Raw genomic sequence first — 27,305 nt, 5'->3', positions numbered from 1 at the left:
AATACACGGAGACATGGATCCTCTGCAGCTGGTTCCCCTACAGTCTCTAGGCTGTGAAAAAACAAACCGTTTTTTATAAAATGGTCTGGATCGGTTCAATTTAGTTATCTATGTCATACTCATATATGATTCAATCAATTGTTTTAAAAGAATCAAATCAAGTTATTCTGAGCTATTTTCACAAAGTAGTTTGATTTTTATTTCAAGACAATTTGGTGTTTATATTATAATTTTATTTGGTATTTCTACATACCTTGTTTTTGCTGAATGGTCTTGGCTAAGGGCCAAATACACAAACTAATTAAAAAACATCGAAAGGGCCATTTACAATCACGCATCGCATGATGAAGGGTCTCATCTGGCTCATTACACAATAAACATTTTGTATTAGCAGTCATGTTTCAACATACCTGTAACAGTCTCTTTATTTGTCTCCATGCCAGCATATATTTTCTCTCTCTTTTTCCTTTGTCTTTTTCCAGCCGCAGCGGTAGCACAGCAGCAGAGACTAATTTTAAAACTGATTTACGACCAAGACCCATTCTCAAAATCATTCATGATTTAGTTACATGATAATCCTAATCCACAAAGTGCATTGCAAATCGAGGTATTGCGACGCTGTTTTTCTCCTCGCTAAGAATTGCTGTATCAATTAAATAAAGAAAAAAATATAAATACCCATAAAAAAAGGACAAAACTTGGATGAAATATTTTATATATTTTTATTGTCTTTCAATCAAAATTGAGATTTTATTTTTATAATTTACAAAATAAAAGTTTGCGTCAAAGGTTGACATAAGATACTGAGGTGAAATTCTAAGGAGACAATATCAAAAGTACGATATCTAGGCTCTGTTTTTAAAAGAAATAGAAATGTTAAAAAATTACTGTCAGCTCTCTTAAAAAAATTAAATAATAATAATAATAATAATAATAATTATTATTATTATTATAATTGTCATCTATGAATTAACAACAATGAAAAATAGTACATTTACAATTAGTTGGTTGATTACTTTGTTACCTTTTTTTATTATTGAATTTGCAATTTTAGGAATAATTAAGAATTGTTCCTTATTATCCTTCTATAATTAATAACTAATTACAGAGACTAAAATATAACATTTGGTTTCTATAGAAACTAAAATATAAAAAATTTTAAGTATAGAGATTATAACAAAACAATGATGGAGATATATGGACGAAACAATTAATTAAACCTAAATATATATTATAATTAGGGTTGGTAATCGGAAGTATAACATTCGCATATAGTTACTCATAAAAAAAATCCATATATACTTTTGTGAATAATTACTGAACCCAAGCTCATTTAATTAATAAATATCGTTACAAATAATATTTACGGATATTCATTAAATTTTAGTCTGAATGCCGTCCTTAACTATGTAAGGTTATTTATTATATTTGTAGTAAACTTTCACTGCTTGAGCTGTGAAAAAAAAAAAAATTCACTGCTTGATCAAGATGAATACAGTAAGAATTTGTAATAGTTTCCCAGTTTAATGAATGGAGGAAGGATAATGCTCCCAATTTCACGTGTAGCATTAAAGATTAAAGAGTGAACCAATGGATGAATGAAAGCAACCCATTTTTAATGCAGCAGAGCAGAGGAAAGTGAGAAAACGGTGGATGCGCATATCTGAGAGCGAGAGGTGTCTGCTCTGCCCCGGGACAGGTCATAACGCCAGCGTCGTTTCGTAACACGCCAATGCCAACCAAAAAAGACACGTCGTTTTTGCCCTACCAATGAAAAAACAAATGGCGGGTGAAATTAAATTTTGAGTGAACGACAGACATGAAATATCGCAAACACTCTTAACCGTCTTCCTTCCAAGTCCCAACCTCCCTCCAAACGCGCTCCAAATATTATTATTTATTTTTCACTTTCCCTTTCTCTCTCTCTCTCTCTCTCTCTGTTTTCTCTTCCTTCCTTTCTCTCCAACCAACCGTTAGACACATAGCGATTCCTTTCTCTGCGAGGACCAACACGAACACGAAGATTTCTCGAAAATGCGTTTCGCAAATCTCGATGACACTCCAATGTTCCGCCAGCAGGTTCTCCTCTTATTCTTCCGTTTCGTTGTTTATAATTTCCCGTGGCGTCTTCGTTTGAATCTTTAATTGAACGATTGTGTTCGAACGGTGCCGTTTGTGCAGTGTACTCATTCTGCATCTCGCGATTTGTTTTACCTGTTTATGTTTAAATCGATGAAGACGTGTTGTATACTTGTATTGAAATAATGTACTAGTGTTGAGACTAGAGAATGTGTTTTGTGGTTGGTAGGGTAATATAATAGGTTGCTAAATTCATTGATAAATCGTGTGAATATTGTGGATGCAGCTCCAGTGTTTGGAGGAAAGTGCAGAATCGTTGCGCGTGAGATGCTGCAAGTTCTACAAAGGATGTCGAAAGTATACGTGAGTTTTCTTCGTATAAATCCCGTTGTAATTTGAATTTAGTTGCCTAGTTATATAGGATTGTTCTCTTAATAACTTTGGAATAAAGGTTAGAAGAGCGTCAAGTTTTAAGCACAACTAGATATTTACCGAAAAAGAAAGCACAACTAGATCCTCATTATCCTAATTAAGCACGTACTTCAATAAATAAATAGAAATGAAAAGTATCCTCGTTTGCTCTCACGCTTGATAAACTTCCTTTAGTTCATTCCATCTCTAGGAGCTACATGTTGAAACTTGAAACCTGCAAGAACTCATGATACTTGCGTCTCTCTGGAGGCCTGTTAGGATATAAGGAGAAGGGGGAGTTATTGACAGATAGAATATTGATTAGTTTAGTTAGTTGGGGGGTTAATGGGTTAAATAAAGAGGAGGTGGTAAGGGGAAAGGATTTCATTGTGACGGGTATCTTTTTTAAATTGAGCATTAGCTCTTTGTGAAGGGAAAACCCTTGGAGGAGAGATTGCTCTACTATTCCTTGTTCTTTTCTTTCTATTCAATAATATTCTGTCCTGTATTTTTCCCAATTCCTAATTAGGGGTTCCTGACAAGGTCCTTGACCTTAAATGCTCTCAGCTGAGCCACTAAACAGTTTAAAATAATTTATAGAAAGGGTATTGATGTTCAAGTTCTATGATGTTTCGATCTCTTGTTGAATACATGATGTTATTCAGACGACACTATAATTTTGTGTCTTGGGTTAGGTTGATGTGGTGACAAGCAAGCAAATGTGCCAAGAGGGAGTTACAACCTCATATTGAGATTTTTCTTATATCATCTTTCCATCCTAAAAAATTTCAAACAATCAAGTAGCTACAAACTCTTGTACTGCTTCATGGTTTCAGCAAAACACCTCAAAGCATATATAAAGTGTTTTTAAGCATATAATTTTGGTAAGTTTTCAAGTTTTGGATGTACAAATAAATATATGCTCGGACAAGGTGGATGCACTAGGTCTTGAGTTCACTAGTTGTATAAAATAGAGTAGGAACAGGGAAAGAAAGCTAATGTCTAATGGTTTTCGATTTTCGTGTTTTATGTGAACTGTTTAAGATTCTTTAAAAAAACAGTAGTTCTTATGCATGTATTGCAAATACCATAACAATTTGTGTTTGTGCCATGATATTTGATCTAATCAAGGAATACTTTTGACTGCTATAGCCACAGTTCTTGCATTCTTAAAAATTCTTGTTTCCTGGTATTTTTAACAATTTAGGGAAGGTCTTGGCGAGGCTTATGACGGGGACATTGCATTTGCAAGTGCCATAGAAAATTTTGGAGGAGGGCACAATGATCCTCATTTTGTTGCTTTGGGAGGTAAGCCTTATGGGTCTTTTCCCTCCCACTTGCCTTGTCTGTGATATGTTTAGTGAGAAGAAAAAACTGGAAATATGCTTATCTGAAGATTACTTGGGTTATATAAGCCCTAAACTGACATGAAAAATAGGCTGAATATAACAAATCCTAATGTTGCCGTGATACTTTTAAGCCAGGAAATAAGCTTCTAGAATCCCTTAGGAAATATGGTTGAAGTTGCTTCAGTATTCTAAAACATTTCTTGTTTTTTTATTCTTTGCTGTGCTTTTTTTAACCCATGTGCTTCCTATGAATGTACGTAATATACTGGATGCAGTCTCATTAAATGAAATTTTTATCTTGGCTATCGCTATTGATAATTTTTGTTTGGTATTCCCAGGACCTGTTATGACCAAATTTACTATAGCATTGAGAGAAATCAGTACATACAAGGAGCTGCTCCGGTCTCAAGTAATGATTTATCTAATGTTGTAATTGTCTTTCTTGTTCTTTAGCAGTGTATTGTTTTGTTAAGGATATGTTTTTTATATTTTTGCTGGAAATCCAAACAATGCTCCAAAACCTGCTATTCGGAATGTTTATTCTAGAAGAGGACGTGTGTAATGAATGGCATTTATGCCTTGCAGTATTTAATTTAGGAATAGTGTGGATGGGCAGTTATACTTTGTAGTGAATGGCTGTTACTTCATATGACAGTTATGCTTTGTAATGTTTAATTTACGATTGGGGTGTAAGTGGACAGTCATGGTTATATATGCAAGTTTTAGAACAGCGGATATTCTCTGCAGGAGACGTGAGTCTTCAGGACAATAATGTGCTGTAATGTGTAGTCCGGGTCTATCATACATCAAATTGTGGAAACCAACTGGAGAAACACTCACTTGAGACAAGTTGGCGTTAGTGGCTTGGTTCAGGGGATATACTTTGAAAATCCTTATCAAGAATTGATAGAACTGAAACAAGAGGGAAATATTGGTGAGTTTAATGAGATCTTTGAATTTCTTTCTGACTAAGTTGATATGTTAGAAGAATAATATTTTAAGGTATTTTTTGGGTGGTTTATGGCTTAACCTCAAGTATAGAGTCCATACATTCAAGCCTAAATTTTGGTACCAAGTAATATAGCTAGCAAGAGATTTGGAGGCGGAGAAAGTCACATTAGCAACTATGAGCAATATTTCATATTGGAAGAGGAAAACAATTGTTAAGATGAAGTTCTAGGGATCAAGAGCCAAGAAAAAAATCATGCTAGCAGAGAAGAATCAAAATATGTTGGAAGGACCAAGAAAAGAATCGAGAACAGTGACACAAGAAGAAATTGAAGGAGATGGGTCATCAATAGTGGTGGAGTTCTGGACCTCAAGCATCTTGACTTAGCTTTCCTCACTGGACTACATTACTCATGCAGTGTTTGAAAGTTGAAACAACTCTAATGATAAAGATGAGGATGGCAAAGATTGTTATCCTGTAACTCCAAGGCAGAAGTGTGACTCTTGAGATGATAGAAAGGGGAGGACGGGAATCCCAAAAAACTCAGTACTCTTGCAGAGGCAACGATGCTCTGTTTCAGTGCTAAAAATACAACAGAAACAAATCATTGCGAGATATTGGAGGCACCCAATTGTTTGTGTTTTTGACCTTGGAGGATTGAAAGTTTTGGACTGGAGTGGTCTAGTTGGCTTAGTCATCATGCTTCACTCATTTGGAAAACTAGTGGGACTTTATTTAAGTAGCTACAAGTTGTTCATTTTGAGGATCAATACAGATTACGGTATCGTTTTAGTAATAATACAGGGACTGCATGTTTTGGCCTTTTGCAATTACAGCAAATTAAATAAAATCAAGTGAAAAGGAAAAAGGATTTAATTTAAAGATTGAATTGGAAAATACAGTTGAGAATCAAATTAAGGCAAAAGCAAAAATTAAAATTGGGAAAATTCAAGATTAAGAAAAGCTTCCAGAATTAAGGAGTTTCAAACTTAGACTTCCTATTAACCTAATCCTCTTATTTCAATGTTCTCATTGATTCTGTTTGAAGGCTAATTAACCAAAGGTAGTCTACATTCTCTTTCAGGACATGAGAATTTACCCCTACTTTTTTGATGGCTATGTTCAATTAAACCCATTATCTTCTTTGTTAATTTGTTTTTTAGGATTAATTCAACTGTACGTCCTTACCTTATAGGTCCAATGTGTTAGGTTTACCTTTCAGTCCTTTCCTAAGTACTTCAAGTTATGAAAACAGTAGCTAAGCGTTGCATATAAATATCTTGAGAAAGTTGTTGTCAGGAGATTGATGAAACAGTCTTTGATAAGGGATTTCATTGAATAGATGAAGGAAATCTGTTGATTAAATATATACTATTAATGAATGCATGATACCAAAACTTGAGAGGTGGAGATGCCTGAGCGAGTAAAGTGTCCAAGTTCTACAATATGCCAATGCTTCTTCTCAACTACACCATTTTGATGGTGAGTGTGAGGACAAATAATCCTTTGATTAACTCCAAGCTTATTTTAACTTCTAAAACTTGAGCATCTATAGCAAGTATAATTTGTCGCTTGATGATGATTGGAAATTTTTTTCCCTATTAAATTAGAGGCAGTTGTTCAAATTGATGTTTTTATACTGACTTAATTAATATTGCTTCTTAGGTTGAGCACATTTTCAATGACCGGTTAGTACCCATTGTCCATGTTGACATCCATGAAGTCAAGGTATACTGTGAGTAGTAAGTTTTTTTTTTTTTTTTTAATGTTGATACACAATAGTGTTGATTATTAATTATTATACATTAAAGTGATGGAACAGTAAGATGTCATACTTAATGATATGGATTAGCTTCAATAATCAGTAGTTTCTCTAGTGGATCTTTCCAAGTCTTTAAGTAGTGTGATGTTGCCCTTCCTCTCCCAAGTTGTATGAACAGGTCTTGGTATGTGACAAGACTTCATTTGTATTTCACATGAAATCTCATATGAAATGAAATCACTAGTTCAGTTCTGTTTTATGCTTTTATATATTTGAACTAGTTTGTGCAGCAAAGAAGGAACACCTTAAATAGTTAATAATATTAGGAACATGTGGATATGGAGAAGAGTTAACAAATTAGTTATTTAACTCATTCTCCGGAGATATAGATCGCTGGATGAAGTAATTCATAAAGAGCATGTGCTACCCATACGCAATTTCTTATTCCTAGCTTGGTTACAATTCATTAGTGGAGTAATCAAGGGGGCAATTAGGAGTTAATTAGAAGATAACTTAGAGCCTAGTAATCAGTAGCTAACTTGTAGCCTAACACAAGCTAATCAACATATTTATGGTTGGCTATAAACTATAACATGAATTATTGAATGATAAAATTTAATATTCTAACACGGTCTCTCAATATGAAGCTATTGAGCTTTCAGCCTGTACAAATAAGCCCAGCCAAACACGCTTTGCAAACATCATCTGATTATATCAAAGTACACTCACACATAATACACTGTAGCGTAGTAATCTGTTGGTTCTTAGTTTTGTTTGCTTTCTGGTTGTAATGTGTAAGGATCAGATTTCTGTATGTTTTGTGTTTTGATTTTATTACTGATACAACGATTTCTGTTGGACAACCATTAGAGGTGTATGTTAGGAGGAATTGAAGGTAGACTCAGTAGGGCAATTGTGTAACGGCCTAATGGGTGTGGCAGTTATCTGAGTTGATTTTATTTGTTATAGGGCATTTTTAATTTGTGGTGGAAGTTATTTGGGGAATATGGATATAGGAAAGTAGAGCATTTAGAGAGGGTACGAGTGGATCATTGTTTTTAGGACAGTAGCTTGTGTTAGCAATACTACAGATTCTGGTTTAATTCTAGAATTGTTGTTGTCAATAAATTTGTGCTCTTTGTTCTGCAAGCTCTCGAGTCTAACTGTTACTTCAATCACTTTCATGTAAGTAATTGTTGAATCAACAATTAGTTACAAGTTAACCCCTATGTAATATCTTCATAATGCAATGCAATTTTTCTGATCTCGTTCAACTCAAACTCTCTTCTGAATTTCTAACAAACATAATCAAATAAATGGAGAGTAGTTGTCAATAAATGTACCAAAATATGTTGACCCAAAAGTGGACAAATGTAACTAAACCACAAACATCAAAATGAACTAAAGTAAAGGTAGAGGCAGCTTGACTGTTTACTCAATTGAAAAACAACCTACAATGTTGATGTAAATGATAGAATTTAGTAAAGGTTTTCTGTATTGAAATGCAAAATTGTAGTACAGATATAAGCTTCAACTTACAAGAAATATTTATAGTGCAGAAGGTCAACAAGACTAAATGAGACAGTTATATTGTCTTGCAACTAACTAACTGATGCTACTTGAAAACATAAAACACTGATTAGGACAGCTACAGAAAACAGAAATAACTGAACACAAAAGAGCCAACATTGAGAAGAGTATTCTCTCACATACAGGTCCAAATATTTTCATTCTCTCCTAGATGACAACTTTTACCTGAAGAAAAGAACTGGAGCACTCTATTCTTTACAAAAAGCTCAGTCATTTAGCATCGTGCATGAAGAAAACAAATAATGTTTTACTTCCTAGGCTCACAGAGAGTAACAGTTCTCTGTTCATTTAAATATAAATGATTAAAAGGTGACCTTATCTCCTGCTTCTAACTGCAATCTTGTTTTGGTATTGAAACAATAAAGTTGAAATTATGACTACTATAAAAACTGTGATTAAATTATACTTCATTGGATGAATATCAATTGAACCTATTCATGATGAGATTACCAATGTTCACTCTTTGGCCTGAGGTTTGCTTTCCGTATCTGATAATACATTCATATTTTCCTGCCTCCAGATGACTGCAATAGTGTTTTTTGTTTTTTAATTCTAATGCATCAAGCATTACTTGCAGGAAGCTCGTAAACGTTTTGATAAAGCCTCCCTTGTATATGACCAGGTGCATCTCATTTTCCTAAGAAGGTTACACAGTGTGATGCACTCTTCATCCATAGATTTTCTTTTCTTCGCTTCTGCTACATGTGTTTAGTTACATGACATAAACAATTGACTAAATAAGAAGCACAAGTGCTTCTCTTGTTAACTCATACCAGGAGTATGATTATCAATATGATTTAGTTTTCACAATTCACAGTTCAATCAATGCTTGTATTGTCTATATGCTTCCTAGTCAATGAATTATCACCATGAATAGGTTCAATGGATTTATAATTTGAATTCTCCAGTTCACTTGTTGAATTTTTATGTTGATGCATCAAAATTTGATTTTTGAGGGAGTAAGAGTTCAGGTTTTAATGTCAAGATTGATCTTTCAGTTATTCTCATTTGATAGAACCTTGAAGTAGTAGCATTTTTTTTGGCATAATCGATTTTTAACACAATTCCTGGAGACTACATTCAAAAAGTACTTGCATTTTAATTGGTGAAGTACATATCAAAATTTCAAATTGAGTTTGCAGTACTTTTGAAGGAGCATGATGCATGAGTTTGTGTGTATGTAGTGCTGTGGAAAGTTCACTTACATATCTCTTGATCATAACCTGCAAGCAATGTGGATTTTGTGCTACAGGCACGTGAAAAGTTTATGTCACTAAGAAAAAGCACTAGGATTGACATTGCCACTGTCATAGAAGAGGTATTTCCAGCAGCTTTTCTTTGGCATGTTTGTTTCGGAACTTAGTCAAATAGCTTTTCATGAGTCAATATGATCCTTTTTGAATCTAATTTGGTATAGAGACATTCCAGGAATTGCAGGATGCAAGAGCATCATTTGAGGAAGCCCGTTTCAATCTGGTAATTTAAGTTGCATAAGAGATTATACTTAGAAAATAAAAGATGTATATCATTAGGGATTAACCACATGACATTTAATCATCTAGGTTGGCACTCTTAATAACATTGAGGTCAAAAAGAGATTTGAGTTTTTAGAGGCTATGGCTGGAATTATGGATGCTCATCTTCGACACTTTCAACAGGTGTATGGCATAATCACATATATGGAACTTTCTACATATGCAATATTGCACTTATGCTGTATCTGAAATTTCTTCTCTTGCAGGGGTATCAGCTACTACATCAGATGGAACCTTTCATTAGTGAGGTTTTACTATTAGTTCCCTATTTTTTTTATTATAATTTGACTACTGACAGTACACATAGTTCTTTCCACAGATAAATACATGTCATTTTGTTTTTGATTTTTCTAAAACTAAAAACCAAGGGTGATCAACCAGCCAAGAGTCCAAGACACATTGTTAATGTATCTACTATCTGACTATTAGGTTAATTTAACACATTTGGAATTGTTAGGATAGTGTACTTCCTCAAAAGTCAAAACTCAACCTTGAATAATTGGTAGAGTCAGTCATCCAGATGTGAAACCCACCAATTAACCAGAGTGACACATTTACTTTCAAGTATAGAACAAAAATTTTGGTTTCAAATTAAGATTAGTGTTCCTGATCTATTGACTGAATAGTAGACTTTCTGTCCTGTATGCTGTATCTGGGGTGCCTTTTTTATTCTTGTAGAAATAATTTTCAATGGTTTAATTAAAAATGATTTGCTACAATTTTGTGGCTACAATGAGAAATTATAAGGCCTAATAGTCCTTCCTGTGAGGCATGATATTGATCCAAGGGTGGGCATCACTAACTGTCATTGAAAAAAGTGAACCTTTTTCTTAACTTGATTCATAAGAGGAAGGGATAGAGTGCCAAAATATTTGACTCAGCTATGTTGCAGGTTATGGATTATGTACATCAGTCGAGAGAAAGTTACAATAAGGAGCAAATTTCACTTTATAAAAGAATGCAAGACTATAAAAGACACGTTTACGAAGAAAGTAGGTTGTCCTTGAATGGTCCTTATGGTTCCCCTAGTAGAGACTCTGCACATCCATTTTCTAGGATATCAAATGAAGTGGCAGATGTAGTTATGGAATCTGCTGCAAACGGAAAGGTAAAGAAAACAATGTTTTCCTCTTGCTATGAGTATGAGATTATGTATTACTTTATTTCACAACTTCTCAAACCAGGTTTTGTTACTGGCAAATATTTTGAGTCCTGAGTCTTGTCCATTGTCATTTATTCATTATGTGTGCAAATTTAGGTTCAAATCATTCGACAAGGATACCTTTCAAAACGATCCTCCAATTTGAGAGGTGACTGGAAAAGAAGGTATTTTGTTCTTGACAGTCGAGGAATGTTGTATTACTACCGCAAACCATGGAGTGGATCACATGTAAGTCACCAACTAAAACTCAAATTTTAATGCAATAACCTAGGTAATGCTCATTCTTCTAAATAAATGCTGAGCATCCCGTTTCAGGGCAGCAATCAACCATCTCCAAAGAGGATTAGTGGCGATGGTTCTGGGCTTCTGAGTCGATGGCTTTCTTCTCATTACCATGGGGGTGTCCATGATGAAGCACGTCATACAGTAAACCTGCTGACATCAACAATCAAGGTTGATGCTGATCAGTCAGATTTAAGATTCTGCTTCAGGATTATTTCTCCATCAAAGAACTATACATTGCAGGTACTTGCTCCAAAACTTCATCAGTTTATAGTTTGGGCATTTATTATTCCTTACAACAATAATGAGGGAAGCAATGCAGGCAGAAAATGCAGTGGACCAAATGGATTGGATGGAAAAGATAAATGGAGTAATTGCCTCCTTGTTGAGTGTCCAGACATTGGGAATGGTACGTAGTAGATATTTTATTTTAAGTGCATCTTCTGATGCCCATATCAATTTTGATTACTATAATTGTAAAACAATTGTGACAGCCTTTCTCAGCTGACTCAGAAAACGATGACTCTCACTCTGACGACAATATTGATAAGTTAGGAAGTTCCCCAGATGGTGAACACACTGGGACCATAAAGTCTTCATCCAAGAATTCCAGCCCTAATCAGTTACGTTCGTTTAGAAGTTTGCAGTTGCATAAGCACAGTATAAGAATTGAAAAGCCAATTGATGCTCTTAGAAAGGTGAGTGGGAATGACAAATGTGCTGATTGTGGTAAACCTGAACCAGACTGGGCATCCCTAAACCTTGGCATCCTTATATGCATCGAATGTTCTGGTGTTCATCGAAATCTTGGTGTACATATATCAAAAGTAAGTCTTTGAAGTCACACATTTAATCTTGCAATTTAATGTTGTATATGGTTCGTGTCTTATCAATTTTACCAAAATAAAAGCTATAGACAGGGTTAGAGGATCTGGTATCTACTACCTCAAAGCCCTCGCTTCTAGGTAACAATGGCTACACTTAAAAATATAAATTAATTAAATTATTGTTGTGCATCGGGGAGTTTTCACACACATCTTCACAATGGCAAGATATTGTTTGTTTTGGACTTAAGTCTTCACGATTTTCCTTTTGGACATCACCCAAAAGGTTTCTTAAAATGGAGACAATTGTGTGTATATAAATCCATGTCCATTTTCTTGTTTAAATGATGTGTGACTTTGTTTGCATTCTAACAATCCTCTCCTCAAACAAAGGACCATGGTTTACCCTCCCTTACAACGAATGCTATCAATTCATGAATATATCTAATGGTGGCTCATAGAGTTTAGTCACACTCTAAGTACTATCCTCTACAGATGGAGGGAAGACTCTCCTCAACACATGAACCTACCACTTGGAAGACTTTCGATATAAGGGATCTTATACCCGAATCCACTAGTCAACTCTATCATACTTGTTGAATTGGTTACCTGGTTGACCATTGGCTCTAATACCACTTGTGCACCGAGGGGTTTTCACACACACACATATCTTCACAATGGTAATGTATTGTCCGCTTTGGGCTTAAATTCTTACGGTTTTGCTTTTGAACATCATTCAAAATGCCTTTTACCAATAAAGACAATTTTGTGTATATAAACTCATATTCATCCTCTTGTTTAAACGAAGTGGAACTTTGTTTGCATCCCAACAATTATATATTTAAAGTTTAATTGTCAATATATATATGGAGAATGATAATAGTAGTAAGTGCATGTGGACAGAATTCTTTTGAACTAAATTATTTCTTTAAGGTTCGCATCTAACAAGTCCCAAAACCACAAAATGTCGAGACAAATTAACTATAGTTAACCAATCTAAAATAAATTAGAGTACGCAAATAAGTAAAAAATGCATACACATAACTCATATAGGGAATATATCAAATGAGGACTTTTGGTTATGGTGAGAAATAAGGACAATAAAATTCAAATGTACGATTGCTTGCCTCATATATATATATATATATATATATATATGGAATCAAATTAGAGATGAGAATGTAAGAGAGAATCACTACCATAAATTCAAATGAATGACTGAGATTAAAACTAATTAAAGCAATGTTGATCATTCATGTATGGTTGGTCTAGTCAAGATTTACTCTTTTCACCTTCTGAGCTCTAATTAGATATGCCTTATACATATAGTGATAGGATCATTTTATGAGAATGAGAAGAGTAAACCTGGACCATACAGTCATACATGCATGATCAAAATTTAATCTCATGTGATTACTTAAAAAAGTCATGTGACTTTTTGAAAAAATTCACATAACTTGTGTTTTAATCTTAATCACTCATGGTAAGATCTAATGATTAATATTTATTTCTCATTCTCACATTATAATCCCCTCACACACACATATGGGAAGAGATAAACTTACTTTAGGAGTAAGTTTTTGACATTTACTCCCCTTAATTAACTTTTTATTGAATACAAAATTTACAAATTCAATTGTTGAATCATGTGATATCCATCTTGAATCTTGATGATTATGCATGTCAAACCTTAGATAAATTGATCTTTCATAGGTATATTCTATCAAAATAAAGTTATTGATGAAATAGCAAGTAATTTTTAAATTATATAAAAATGGTTGGATTAATGAAATCCAATGTTTATAAAAAGTTATTAAATGTTAAACAAGACTTGCTCTTGAAGTGGATCCTTAAAGGTGTGTGTGTTTGTGTATGTATGTATGAATGAATTTTACAATATTAATTTATCATTGTGCGACTACCAATGCAAACAATACAAAACAAACAGCATTGTAAATTGACAATCATCCAAAACCTGTAGCAATTGTACCAATTGTTTGTAGAATTATTTTTAGTATCCAAGTCTAACATTACTTTCTTCTTCTTTTTCCTCTCATTTGTGTTCCCCTTTTTCAACATTATCATTTTTCAAAATGATTTTTTTATCAGTAAAGGGGAAAACAAGATCTTTTTGTTTTATTTTAATTCTTACTTTTGCAGCTAAGTTGGGAAACATTTTTGTCAGGTAAGATCACTGACACTTGATGTCAAAGTCTGGGATCCCTCTATCATAAGTATGTTTAAGTCATTAGGAAATCTTTTTGCAAACTCAGTTTGGGAGGAGCAACTGCATTCACCAAGTAATTTGCAAACTGTTGACACCCGTGCTGGGTAAGTACTGCTAAAATTGATGGCATTGTGTTTGAACTTATGCTAATAAGCATTTACAATGTAGTTCATCCATGGAAAATGGAGAGGAGCTATTTCATGCAAGAAAACCAAAACATGACGATTCTATTTCATTAAAGGAAAGGTTCATTCATGCTAAGGTAAGGTATTCTAAGAAAGTTTCAAGTTTCATTTGCAATTTCCTGTTTAGAAAGATGGTAGAAGCTTGAATCCCTCAAATTTGTGAAGTAAAGAATTCTTAGCCTATATTTTACTACTTAGAATAACAATAAGTAAATGTATTCTATTTAAGTACCTAAAAAGTTTGACATGCTTATAATCTCTTAATAACTAGGCGATTTAGAAATGTATCCTTGATTGTTTGTTTTTATGATATTGACTTTTATTGGATGTTGAAAGTTGGGATCCAATATTCCAATGTGGTGAACTCTACAACATAAATGATTTGTTGATTTTCATCCTTTTGGTCAAGTTTAGGAGTTTAGATTTGCTTACTTGTTTTTCACCCAAAAAAAGAACTTAATAGAATGACCAGATAAGATTAACAGCTTTACAAGTGTCTCCATTTTCTATCTTAGATTTCTCAAACTCTATTGCATAAGTCTCAACTCTTGTATCACGGTGTCCCTTGTTAAGCCCCTATAGTAGGTGAAGAGGGTAGCATGTTTGGTAACTGTTGTTTTAGCGAAATAATCATATTTTTTCAAAAGCTTTCTTGGAAAGCTGATATAAAAATAAATCACTTTTAAAAAAAATAAGCTAATCTGACACACACAACAAATGCTTGAAAGTAGACAATTTATTCTTTAGTAGTGCATTTTATACATCTTCCAATTTGTTCCTCTCTCTTTTTTCTATAACTAGAAAAAAAAATGGGTGGGTTTGGATAATTCTAGTACAATTACTTTTGAAAGAATGAGTTCTATGTTTAGACAGATAACTCCACAATAATCTGTGATATTCAAATGAATTTTTTTTGGATACCAAGTATTATTAATTTGGGTTAGGGCCTAACTCATACTTAAAAATCAGCTTGTAAAGTGAGAATTGTCCCCCACTTATATACTAAATCTTATTCTTATTTTTAGTCGATATGAAACTCAAATTTTTTCTAATGCTGATTTTAAAATTGCTTTGAAGTTGTTACATAAGTACAAAACAGAAAGAAATAGTTTTAATGATTAACCATAAATTATCTCGTTGTTTTGTTTATGGTTTTTTATTGCATTGATTATATTTAACTCTGGGGCATTTAGGGTCATGTTTTACCTAAACCCTTTGGGATGATAGGGACTTGGGTATTATGGGATGCCTAAGTCCCACATTGAGTAATATGGGATGCTTGGTTGAATATTTAAGTGTTTGGTTCTCCTTCCTTAACAACTAGCTTTTATCGGAGGGTATCCCAAGTGCTTGAAGGCTTATTAACTAGTATCACCATACTCTGATCCTGGAGCTGTGTGGTTGTGAACATGATTATTAAATTTGAAGGAAAGATGATTATTAAATTTGAAGGAAAGATGATTCCAAGATTTGATGAGACGGAGGCTATCTTTGGTTTGGATAGTACTCTGAGAGAAGACACTCTCAGTTGGTGATTTTCTTGGAAGAAGAACATCCAAAATTTGACATTTTTCCCCTTAGAGAAGGATGTGCTCAAGCTGTTCCAACCAGAGCTTGGAGTTTATCTTTAGTATTCAGAACCTGAAGAGAAAGAAAACAATGGCAGAGATGAAATTCAGGAGGAGAGCCAAGAACCAATGGAGCATAGAGCAAAAGCAGATGAAAAGCAGCAAGAAAAGATAACAGGAGATGAAACTGATGACAAAAGGCAACAAGGAAAGAATCATGGCAGCAGAGAAGAATTTGAAATGGTGGATGGACAAAGAAAAAGAGACTTAAGATGGGGAAATCTTTAGCTTCAAAGACGACTAGAATTTGTAGTTTCTTAGTATGGAGCACACCTCATACAAGAAAGGCAAATAGAAATGACAGAATGAGGAATGGGTCCAAGAAATCAACAAAGAACATTGCTAGGAGAAAAGAGAGAAAGAATCAAATAGGACAATTGCAAAGAATGCTGCAAAAATGGGTTTTTTTTTTTAGGGTAGTCTCAACATCAATGGTTGTTGTGTTGGTGATGACATACATACAATAGTGTTGACATTGAAAAGGGCAGAATCAACAACAAGAAAAGGGTGGGTCTTGAATAGGCCAGATGCCCCACCACCACCAACTGAAGCAACAGACTCGATCTTGGTTGGAGGCAAATGGGACATCGGTGATGATGAAGCTATGAACATCATAAGTTGTAGTTTCACATACTCAAGGTCCAAGCATGACTCATGAAGAAAAAGAATCAGGGACAATGTAAAAAATACAGAAATGGACCCATCTTTTAACTTAGTCATGGCTCAAATTGTTGGGAAGAAGGAATGGGCTTCTCAAAAATGTAAAGTGGGCTTGAGCATGACGGAAGGATTTCCTTCCCTTAGGCTTCAAGGTACCTGCAACTACTTTTGAACCTACGTCGAAGAGTAGTATGTAAATGATACAGGAGCAAAGCCAAGAGGAACAAGAAAAATGGTGGTAAAAGGGCTAAAGGCTAATTTTAAATAGAAAGCAAGTTGGAACATCACTAATTTCTGCAATTCAGCAAGCAATTGGTCAACTTTGTTTTTTTGGGAGTGAACACGAGTGAGATTTAAATTTATAAAACTACCCAAATTGCTTCAATGCATAGTAGTTGAGTCTGGATATAATTTGTGTATCGGAAAGCCTAATTTCCATATCATGAAGCGAATTGTATCAGGAATCATAAGATTCATAATCAATAAAAACATAACATATTTGAACATAAAAAACGTAAAAAAATGAAATCATACATAGATACATAGTAGCTTATAAGCTTCAATACAAAATACAAATAATAACAGCCTCAAGGCCAAGAGAAGTGGCTGCTTGCACAGTTCAGCAAAGAGCCTCCCAAAAATCAGTGTTGTTCCTTCAATTCCTTTTATTTAACAATTTAAACTTATATGACATTTCAATTTTTCAAGAGAATTGGTAAATTAAGGTAAAAAAGAAAACAATAATGAATCATATGAATTGTATCGATGATACAAAATCGTATAAATTCATTCATGTATCGTAAGATACAAAATCATTTTAGAATCATCTTAAGATACATATCGGTAGGTTGTCAAATTGTATCAAATCGTAAGATTCTAATCGTGAATCGTAAGATTCAAATAACTATGCTTTAATGCACCTGCTGCAAAATTACCCAAGCCCCAAGTGCAAGCTATGGTATGGTATTCTCTTTCAGCCTATTTTTGGTGTCAATTACGAAATACTAGGTGAGGATTTCAAGAAGCTTCTTGTTCCTTTTTATTGTCTTGGTGGGGATTTTGATGGGATTTGGCCGCAAGTGATAATTAGAAGGTTCTTATTTGACCCTTGTGGGATTCACTTGGAAGTTAAAGGTTAGTGGTCAAGCAAAATCTCAAATTCAAAACAAGAAACAGGATCTAATCCATGTTTTTTTCCTATTGAACATGAAAAGTTGGCGTAGAGTAGACTAAGGCCAGTCATCGTTGGATTCCTGATCCAAAGAGTGGTGGTGTCTTGCGCCAACAAGATTGGTGCACATGGAAGGGAACTGTTGAAGTTCCAATAACAAGCTACAAGATCTTCCAACTTTTTCAAAGGAGAAAACACGCAAAACTATGAGTCAAGTGATGCAGCTGTCACAACAACGGAAAAAATGACGCTGCTGTTATGTTTGGCAGTAAAGATATTGCGGCTAGTTTGGTGGTTGTACTTGGAACTTATGTGGTGTCCACGGTAATTAGTACACAATTCACCGAAGTTTACAAAGAAGGAGTTATCGTAGCTACTTTGATATTGCCTCACCTCTCCATAATCTCCACACACAAATCAACCTTGGACGGTTTTCGTTAGATAACTACAGTATTACACACCACAAAAAAGTGGGACTCAAGGTGTGTTTGGGAAAGCTATAAAAATTATATTATTTCAATAATCGATTATATGTATAATCGATTATTGTTACAATCGATCATAATCATAATAGATTTTTGTTTGGGTAAATTTGCTGAAAAGTGATTTTGAGATATTTAATTTTGTTTGGATATAACAAAAAATCAGCTTTTATGTAGTAAATCAGTTGTAGGAGGAAAAAAACTGTTGAAAAATAATCACAATCTTCAAATTTTCATACTAAAGAAAATAGCTTATATTTCACAAAATAATATATATATATATATATATATAAATAACTGTTTACAATAAGTTGTCCCAAACAACCAACATTTTTTTGCAAACAGCTTTTCCTTTCAAACATTAGTTGAAAGGAAAGGAAAGGAAAAAAGCTTTCCCAAATATGCTCCCTGTGGAAGAAAAATGGTTAAACCCATCACCTTGAGGCAAAGTGAAACATCAGGGGAAGAGTATTGGTAGGTAACCCCTGGTTAGTTAGTTAGTTAATGAGTTACTGAGTCATGTGGGTGATGGTGTATATAAGTAGGAAGAGGGGTTAAGAAGGGAGTCATTCATTCTTGGGGAAATAATAGGAAGTGTATTTGATTCAGTGCAGTGGCTGGACAGAGGAAATTAATAAAAGCCTTTTGGTTTTCTTGAGTGTTCTTCACTTTTTTTCTTTTTTTTTCTCTTATACCAGTTGATTCTATCATGGGACTGGGACTACTTGGTTTCAGATCAAATCCCAACCAAGCCAATTTAACTACTCTTTAGTCAATCATCCACATTTTCCAACAATGCAAAATGACATTTGAATTCCTAGCTGCATTTTGATATAGGTATAAAAAAATGCATATATTGAATATTTGGTAACTAAATTTCTTATTTAACCTTGGATAAGTATACTTTTTCTCCCTTCATAAATAACCTCTAGCATTTAATAATGGCAATCTTATTCTTGAAGTATTATTTGTCGGAAGTTTAATATATGGGAGATAGAACTTAACAGTTTCTTATTGCAGTATTCTGAGAAAATATTTATTCACCGGACAAAGAAAAACCACCCTCCCCGTTCACTGGCACAGCAGGTGCAGGAAAGCATCTGTGCCAATGACAACAAAGCAGTGTACCAGCATATTGTCAAGTCGGATGTTGACATCAATGCCATCAGTTGTCAACCATTGTCTGGTATGTCTTATTCAATAAGTCTCAACTCAGCAATGTTTTTGGTATCGAAAAACCAGGAAGTAATGATATGCTGTGCAGGTAACTCTTTCAACCTGGCTTCTTCAAGTAATTTAAACATTGCATCTCAAAGTGAAAATCAGCTCTTTAATGGTTCTGGCGTGCTTCACCTAGCATGCCTAACTTGTGACGTTGGCATGGTGGATCTGCTCCTACAGCATGGAGCAGATATAAATGCTTGTGATTCTAAAGGTCGGACACCACTACATTATTGTATTATTGGAGGGAAGACCGCAACTGCAAAAGTTCTCATCATGAGGTAATTAATGGGAAGTTTCCTTATATTTCCCAAACACTTTCAATCATTGTATTTTGTAGTTATGTTTGGTTAATTTTTTCCATGAACACTAGTATAGGAATAAAAAAAATAAGAAGGTAAAATAAATTAAGATTCTCTTGTAAGTTAAAATCGACTTATCTAATTTAGCTTATGAAAAAAACTCAATTCATTATACTATTATCTTATTTTGTTCTCTTACAAGTGTTTATGAAGAAATTTATTAATAGATCTTATATCCTAAATTCACTTTATAGTCATCAAAGGATCGATTACACATTTACACTGCCTATGGGGAGGAAGATACCAAACCTGTAGTGATACTAAGCATTATCCACCACTTCATATGTGATTGGTTCTACATGTATGAAATTTGAATGTATATTATAATATTCTTCCACTTCTGTTCACAGTAAGTTGATACCCCTTAAAATGATTAGTTTTACACTTATTTCCATCAATTCTGCGTATTGGCGTCATAATAGTGCTTAGAAGCATAAACTAAACACAATTCATTAAGTGATGGCATTTGCTGGAGTTATAAGGTGGTCCAGGTGGTTTGGGGGGAGGGACATAGGGTTGGAGTGATAAGGAGGGTGTGGGTTCGAATCCCCCCACTAACAAAAAAACTAACAATTAACAACTAACATTTGCCTATCAAAAAAAAAAGTGATGGCATTTGCTCATAGAAAAAGTAACACCATTTTATTATTTTGCTTGGGTGGCCGAGGGGAGCACAGAGAAAGAGTGTTGAACTATGTTTTTCTTTTTTGTTTTATTGTCCACAATAGCTTTAGTTGAGTTCTTATTTTTAATATGCAAATATCATTTCTGTAATTCATTTTTGTCCTTTTTTCCTTTGGTAAGCTGTACCCCATAACCACACAACTGGAATTCAGACTTGAGATTAGGTTGGTGGAATTAATATATCATTCAAATAATAAGATTTATGCGACCAGGAAGATAAATATTGCATTACAATTTCAAACTTCAGTTTCCTGGAAATTTTCTTCATGTTCTATCTCCAGATATACTGTGTTCATTATCGATAAATTTTAGTTAAATTTGGAAAATTGACATAGCTTGACCAATAATTTACAGGGGGGCCAATACATATATCGCAGATAAAGAAGGCAACACTCCTCTTAAGCTTGTATTAGAATCCGGTTCTGTTGGCAATGAAATTCTCCCTCTCTTGGCAAGCAGATGACATGCCCAAAATCTTACCATAAGCAATCATTAAATCCATGTTTCAGATAGACAATCACTAGCCAACTAGCCATACATACGAGCAAAAGGGGCCTGGAGCAAGTGGTTTAGTTTATTGGGCCCATCTTGTATAGTAACTATCTTCTTAACTGAAGGATGTGATGGGCTGATTGTGGGGTTTCGCGTCTATTCCAATGTTCTACTTTGCAGCCTCCATCCTCATTTAATTTTTGGGACTGGAATCATTGTCATGTACTCCAAGGACTGTATATAAGTTACTTAAATGATTATTTCAACATGGTGCTAAGTTCCTTGGAAAAAAGAAGAAACAGAAGAAGGAGAAGAGACAAAATAATAATAATAATAAATAAAAAGAGAGGTTTAATGTATGGATCTTAATCAAGTATGGCCCAGTTACAAAAGAGAAATGTAAGGGACGGCGTTCCCAAAACGTGGATCTTAATTAAGTTGTTGATTATGACAGAATTGTTAGGTTCAATGTTCCATCAAGTAGCATAAAAATTCATCACTTTTTAATTTGAAAATGTCTTAGCTGTAATACCACATGCTTAAAAGAAAATAGGTATGCACAAACGGTATATAGTAATTTTATACTGGTATCTAATCATAAATTATTATTTAAAGTAAGTTATTGATTTTATAATAAATAAGTAAAAAGTCATGAATGATAATATCTAATTAGTTGACTGTATAAAATTTCCAAAAACCATGTAACTTGGTTGAAGGATTTTAGATGTGATTTTTCTTCCCTACTTCATGATACAAAGGCAACAAAGTAAAAAAGTTACAATTTCATATTGCTCATGCTCAAGTTTCTTTGTATTAATTTATTGCATGTTTGATTAGAATTATTTTTTTGGAGGAATGATTATTTTATTTTAAAAAAATAATAAGTTGATACAAAATAATCAATTTTCTCCTATATAAGTTGAATCAAACACAATGTGAAAAGTTATTAAAAGTCGTTAGCGTTGTAACTTTTTAAAATGAAATGTTTAGTCGTTACTTCAATTTAAAAGATTTATTCTTAATCAAATTTATATTCTAGTTTAATCAAATCAAAAGGTATATTTTTCTAGTTTAAATCTTTTCAAATTCTCCCTTTCATTTTCAAAGACGTGTTAACGATTTGAGTGGTTCGTGTTCATGAAACTAGCATTTTCCATGTTTCATAAATTAAATGTTAATTAAGGAAATAAATCTTGTCAAACGTATCTTTGAAATAAACGTCTTTAGAATGTAATAATTAAAAATTGTAGTTATTTTGCAGTGAAAAATATAAGTAATATTTTTAATATTAAAATTCCATATTTTTTATTTATTTTTCAAAATGTTAAGTCCCCTATTATAAAGAATTAAAAAAAATGTCAAGATAAGTAATTAGAAAGGGAACATCCAAAATAAGAATGAAGATTCAAAATTGTAATCAATAAAGCTGAAGTTAGGATCTTTAACCAAGAAGGAAGAAAAGAGAACACCCAAAATACCACTAGAATAAATGAGTCTGAGGTTGGTGTAATATTTTGGTGTGCGCAAAACTGCCCAAATAAAAAATCTACCTCCACGGTACTTGATACCAATGCTTAAACTTCAAATTCCTTTCTCATTTTTGTTACCTGTCCAACCTATGTTAAGATTTTTTAGGTGGTAGATGCCCACTGAAATGGATACGATATAAATCTGATGTGACTTGCATAACCCAATATGCAAAATTATATTGTGCTTTTGCACCGAGTGATACTTGCAACGGCATGCCACTATGATGAAGTAATATCCTATGAGAGTGTGTATGAGTGCCAGATGAATTAAGCGTGCTTAACTGCCAATGCTGTATTATCATAGTTTGAGTTTGGTTCCCATTAATTACTTTAATTAATTATTTACTTAGTGAACAGTTTCTTACTAGCTAATTATTTTCTTTTTCGCATATCTATTGGTTTCAAGTTCGAGTACATAAGATTGTTTATTTTTCTTATATTTGAGACTTGAAATAGTACTTTCTAATTTCTATGTTAATAAAATGGGTTGTTAAACATAAATTGTCGTCCATATTTCATAGAGTTCAACGAAATAAATATTTAATAAATAACTAGTTGTTTAGTTATGAAGTTTGAATTTGGATTCTCTTCTTTTCTTTTTATGTCTATTTCTTCTATTTTTTTATTTTTTGAAAAAATAAATAAAATGAAAATAATACATTATGAAAAGTTATATTTCTCTCAAATTTTAGTAATAAAATGAAGAGTATCTTTGAAGTGAAATTCACACGACAGAGATGACGCTAAGACAAACCCTTCAAATAAAATGTTGACTTCATTAATAGGAAGGTATTGAGAAGATTATTAGGAAGATATTATAAGGAGATATAACTTTACTCTAACCAGCTATGTAGCTCGATTGCAGTTAGAGAAAGAAGTAATAAATTATGGACTATGTTCTTCACTTGATTGATTGGTCTGTATAATGTGACACTGTCCAAAGGAGGCTAGTTGTCTAACTAACTATAGAAACTTGATGTATTCCTTCTAATATCTTGTGTATGATTGTATTGTCTTTCTCACCACTTATTACCTTGTTCCATGCTCACATCATGTATCTTTTCACTTATTATTACAAGTTTCGTTTTCTTAAAATTAAACTTAAAATGATTATTAAAAATAGGTTAAATTATATTATTTTTTATCCTTTATTTATTTTTAAATTCATTACTTTGGTCTTTTATATTTAAAATGCTCATTTTTATTTTTGATCTTTTAAATATAAGTCAACTTAATTCTTCTAAAACGGTGATTAATTTTTTATTTTAGAACATGATATTAAATCATTTTTTACTTATTTAAAATGTAAATTTTGTTCTATTAGATTCATAATTCATGTAAAAAAATTGTGAAATTGAATTGATGTTAAAATCTAAAAAAAATTAAAAATATAATGAAGATCACATGAAAAATAACTCTCATGAACACCAAAGAAAATAATCTGATATTAGTTTTTTTAATTTTTTATGACTCATTGGATTCATTTTCACATGAATTTCATTAAGTTTATGACTATTTTTGGTTCAAATATCTATAGGATTCAATATTTTTTTAGTGAATCTAACGAATTAAGCTTCACATTTTAAATTAATCAAAAAAATATATTTGAAGTCATATCCTAAAATTAAAAATAATATTTCTTTATGAATGACTAAATTGAATCGATTTTAAAATATATAAGATCAAAATAAATAATTTAAAAGATAAAAGAGTAAAATAAATCTTTAAAATAAGATAAATAAAAAATATATAATTTATCTTTAAAAACAATTTTTATACTTAGTTTATTAGGGCATTTCAACGTATTTTATTCCTATTAATGTTGATTTATAACTTTTTTACTAAGAAAGTTTAGAAAAAGAGAGAGAATATGTGATATAAGATAAATGAAGTTATGGAGAGAAACAAAGAAAAATAGTTTTAAAATAAATTTTATATATATATATATATAAAAGACTAGTTTGTCGCAGAATAAAAATAAAAAGGGATTCTGATATAAAATAATTTTTAGTAATTACTTTTTAGATCTTTAAAAAATATATAAGTTATTTTATGCTTGTTTACAGTCATAAAAATAAATTATAAAAAAATAACTTATTTTTATGTTAATCTATTCAAAATAAAATATTATTTTAAAAAAATATTTTAGATTATTAAAAGTGGCTTTTTTAAAAAAAGTATTTTTTATGAAGAAAAAAAAACTGTAACAACAGCAAGGATGATAACTCAAACAAAAGTAGCAACCTCTAACCCATGTGCAAAGAGTGCATTTTTTTAGAGAGAAATAGAAGGAAAAAAAATTATAAGAAAACATTGTAAAAAATATGGTTATTTTATGTTTGCTTACAATCATAAAAATAACTTTTTAGAAGAAAAAAAAAACTTATTTTTATGACAATCTGTTGAAAATAACTTCTAATTCTAAAAAGATTTCAATTTTTTTTTCAGTTTACGATTATATTAAGAAACTGAAATAAACACATAAAAGACTTTAATTTAAAAGTGATTATTAAAAAAAGATTTTTTATGAGAAAAAAAAAAAGTATAATAAGACAAGAATGGTAACACAAACAAAAGAAAATGAACTTTAACTTTTTTTTGGTAAATAAAAAGTTTAGATAAATTTCTTATTGACCTTTTTATTCCTCTTTTGTTCATAATGACAAAACAAAAGCAATTTACCCATTCAGATGGTCAAGTGTGATACTTGCCATTTCTAGTATTCACAACTTGCAAGCTTTTAATTTATTCCTCCAAAAGGATGATGAATCATGCAACCAATTCTGAACAACACCTTCTCATCACCAAACAAAATGTGGATAATAAAACCCTACACGACATTCGGATCTACATGCAAATTGTTACAATTTATTTAGTATCTTATTATTAATTTTTTATTCTGCAATTCATTTTGAAGAATTATTTTATGTTAATTTAAAGTTTCACTAACTTTATTTTTGTGATTTCATTTTAATTATTTATCATAACAAATAATCTTAAATTGTCACTTTTTCAATCTGGTTAGGCTCATCAACAATGAACTACTTTCTTTAACTGTTCAATATTAGTCTAATTTTTTAAATATTAAAATTAAGTCATTTTATTGTAAAAAAAAAGTTTATTGAACTTGTCAAATAAAGCTTCAATGTGCAACTCATTCTTGCTCTTCAAGTCTACGTCTTTTAATTTTATTTATATGAGCATGTTTTAAACTTTTTTCCAAAATTTTATTGGAACTCCTACGTAATTTAAGTGATTACAATGAGACAAACACAATAATGGGGTCGTGTGATTAATTATGCAAAAGTGCAACTGGAGAAGAAAATGGTATATATTCGTCTTGTGTGATCACTACATTGAAGATTAACCTTTCCCTTTAAAATAACAATTTAATAAAAATCTCCCTTTGTTCATCATTCTTTGAATGTGAATGAGCTATATGTTGAATTTTGTTATTTTATATAGAATACATAGAAGTTTGACTTTTTTTTACATAGAATTATTAACCCCTTTTTTTGGTACCATAAATAAAGAAATAGAATTATTAACCCCTTTGCTCATATAATTTGATGTTATTTTTATTTTTATTTTGAAATTATTAGGTTTTTTTAAGTCTCTACGTGTACTGATTTATCATTACCCATTATCTTAATGGCATCAATATATTTATAATAACATGTTTAGAATAATAAAAGAAACCCATTGTGGCACCAAATCAGAAGAAACAATATAGAATTATAATAGTTATCTTACTCTTTATATGCTTATCAATGTGCCCTAGATAATGAATTTTGATAATTAAGCATGGTGTTTATAAAGAGGGAAACCTTTTTTTAAATTCAATTAGCATTTGTGATAACAGAACCCCATCCTGTATATCTATAAATACCTCAAACAAATGGCAGCATCTCGATTGCATTTAAATAAATATTTGAATTGAACTTTGATGGATATAGCCAAGGGAAATTTATTTCCATTTTATATATATGTCTATTGTGGTTATCATGTAGAAAGATAAAAGTAACCTTACATAAAAAGGAAAGAGAAAAGAGAGAAAGTTGTGTCACCTAAAGTCTGAAGATATCACCATTCCCACAATAATTTTCAATTGATTTGGTCTCATTGGTGATAACAAAGTTTAAAAGCTGAGTTTCACATAGATAAACATGTTGGTCGATAACCATGTCACTTATTATAAATAATGTTTGGCTCTCATTCATGTGTCAGTTGTTGTATAGCGGATGTTGAACTTAATTGTTATATTAAAGTATCGTTGGTCTTCATTATTATAAATTATAAATTATAAATATAATATATACCAAGTCATTTGCACTTCTTTCGTCAAAGGATATGAATGGGAATAAAAGTTGTTTTTTTTTTCTTTGTTACTTTATAAAAAGTATTTTATTCAAAGTTTAAACCCCACCTTTGTGGGCAACACTATAGGCTAAAGCTACCTGCTCACATGGCCGGTAGTGATATTGCTATTATATTTGTATTTCAACATTCATTGGTCATTGCTCAAAGTTGTGCAATTAATTTTCTATTCACACAATCTTAAATTCCACATTCGGTCGGTAAAATCAAAACAGAGACAGAAACCCTCGTGTATCAATGTACCTAAAATAAAATAAACGCTCGTGCATGTTCATACATTATTGGATGTTAGTTCATGTTTGTTTTTCATTATGTGCTCAAACTTATTAAATACTATATGCTTT

At 32.2% G+C, this 27,305-nt stretch overlaps 1 protein-coding gene across 3 annotated transcripts; it reads left to right on the top strand.

The window, feature by feature from the left end:
* Positions 1–1,620: 1,620 nt before the first annotated feature.
* LOC109813678 (ADP-ribosylation factor GTPase-activating protein AGD1) lies at positions 1,621–21,570 on the top strand. Of its 3 annotated transcripts, XM_020377910.3 has the most exons (20): positions 1,621–2,079; positions 2,366–2,442; positions 3,698–3,798; positions 4,178–4,248; positions 6,454–6,516; positions 8,718–8,762; positions 9,393–9,458; positions 9,569–9,616; positions 9,703–9,798; positions 9,882–9,923; positions 10,568–10,783; positions 10,934–11,065; positions 11,153–11,362; positions 11,442–11,528; positions 11,614–11,946; positions 14,129–14,274; positions 14,339–14,432; positions 19,317–19,482; positions 19,561–19,798; positions 20,918–21,570. In XM_020377910.3, exons 1-20 carry the CDS (start codon positions 2,035–2,037, stop codon positions 21,024–21,026), a joined length of 2,385 nt encoding a protein of 794 aa, XP_020233499.1. In that variant the 5' UTR covers positions 1,621–2,034; the 3' UTR covers positions 21,027–21,570. The 3 variants fall into 3 exon arrangements, with proteins under 3 accessions (XP_020233499.1, XP_082925272.1, XP_082925274.1); XM_083069146.1 differs by lacking the exons at positions 1,621–2,079; positions 2,366–2,442; positions 3,698–3,798; positions 4,178–4,248 and adding an exon at positions 4,593–4,773; XM_083069148.1 differs by lacking the exons at positions 1,621–2,079; positions 2,366–2,442; positions 3,698–3,798; positions 4,178–4,248 and adding an exon at positions 4,593–4,773 and having other exon boundaries at positions 8,718–8,785.
* Positions 21,571–27,305: the final 5,735 nt, after the last annotated feature.

The sequence above is a fragment of the Cajanus cajan genome, chromosome 2 (genome assembly GCF_000230855.2).
Source record: "Cajanus cajan strain Asha chromosome 2, NIPB_CcT2T_4, whole genome shotgun sequence".
In the NCBI taxonomy this organism is placed as follows: domain Eukaryota; kingdom Viridiplantae; phylum Streptophyta; class Magnoliopsida; order Fabales; family Fabaceae; genus Cajanus; species Cajanus cajan.
Note: the sequence above shows the minus strand (reverse complement) of the source record. Positions and strands in the feature narration are given on the sequence as shown.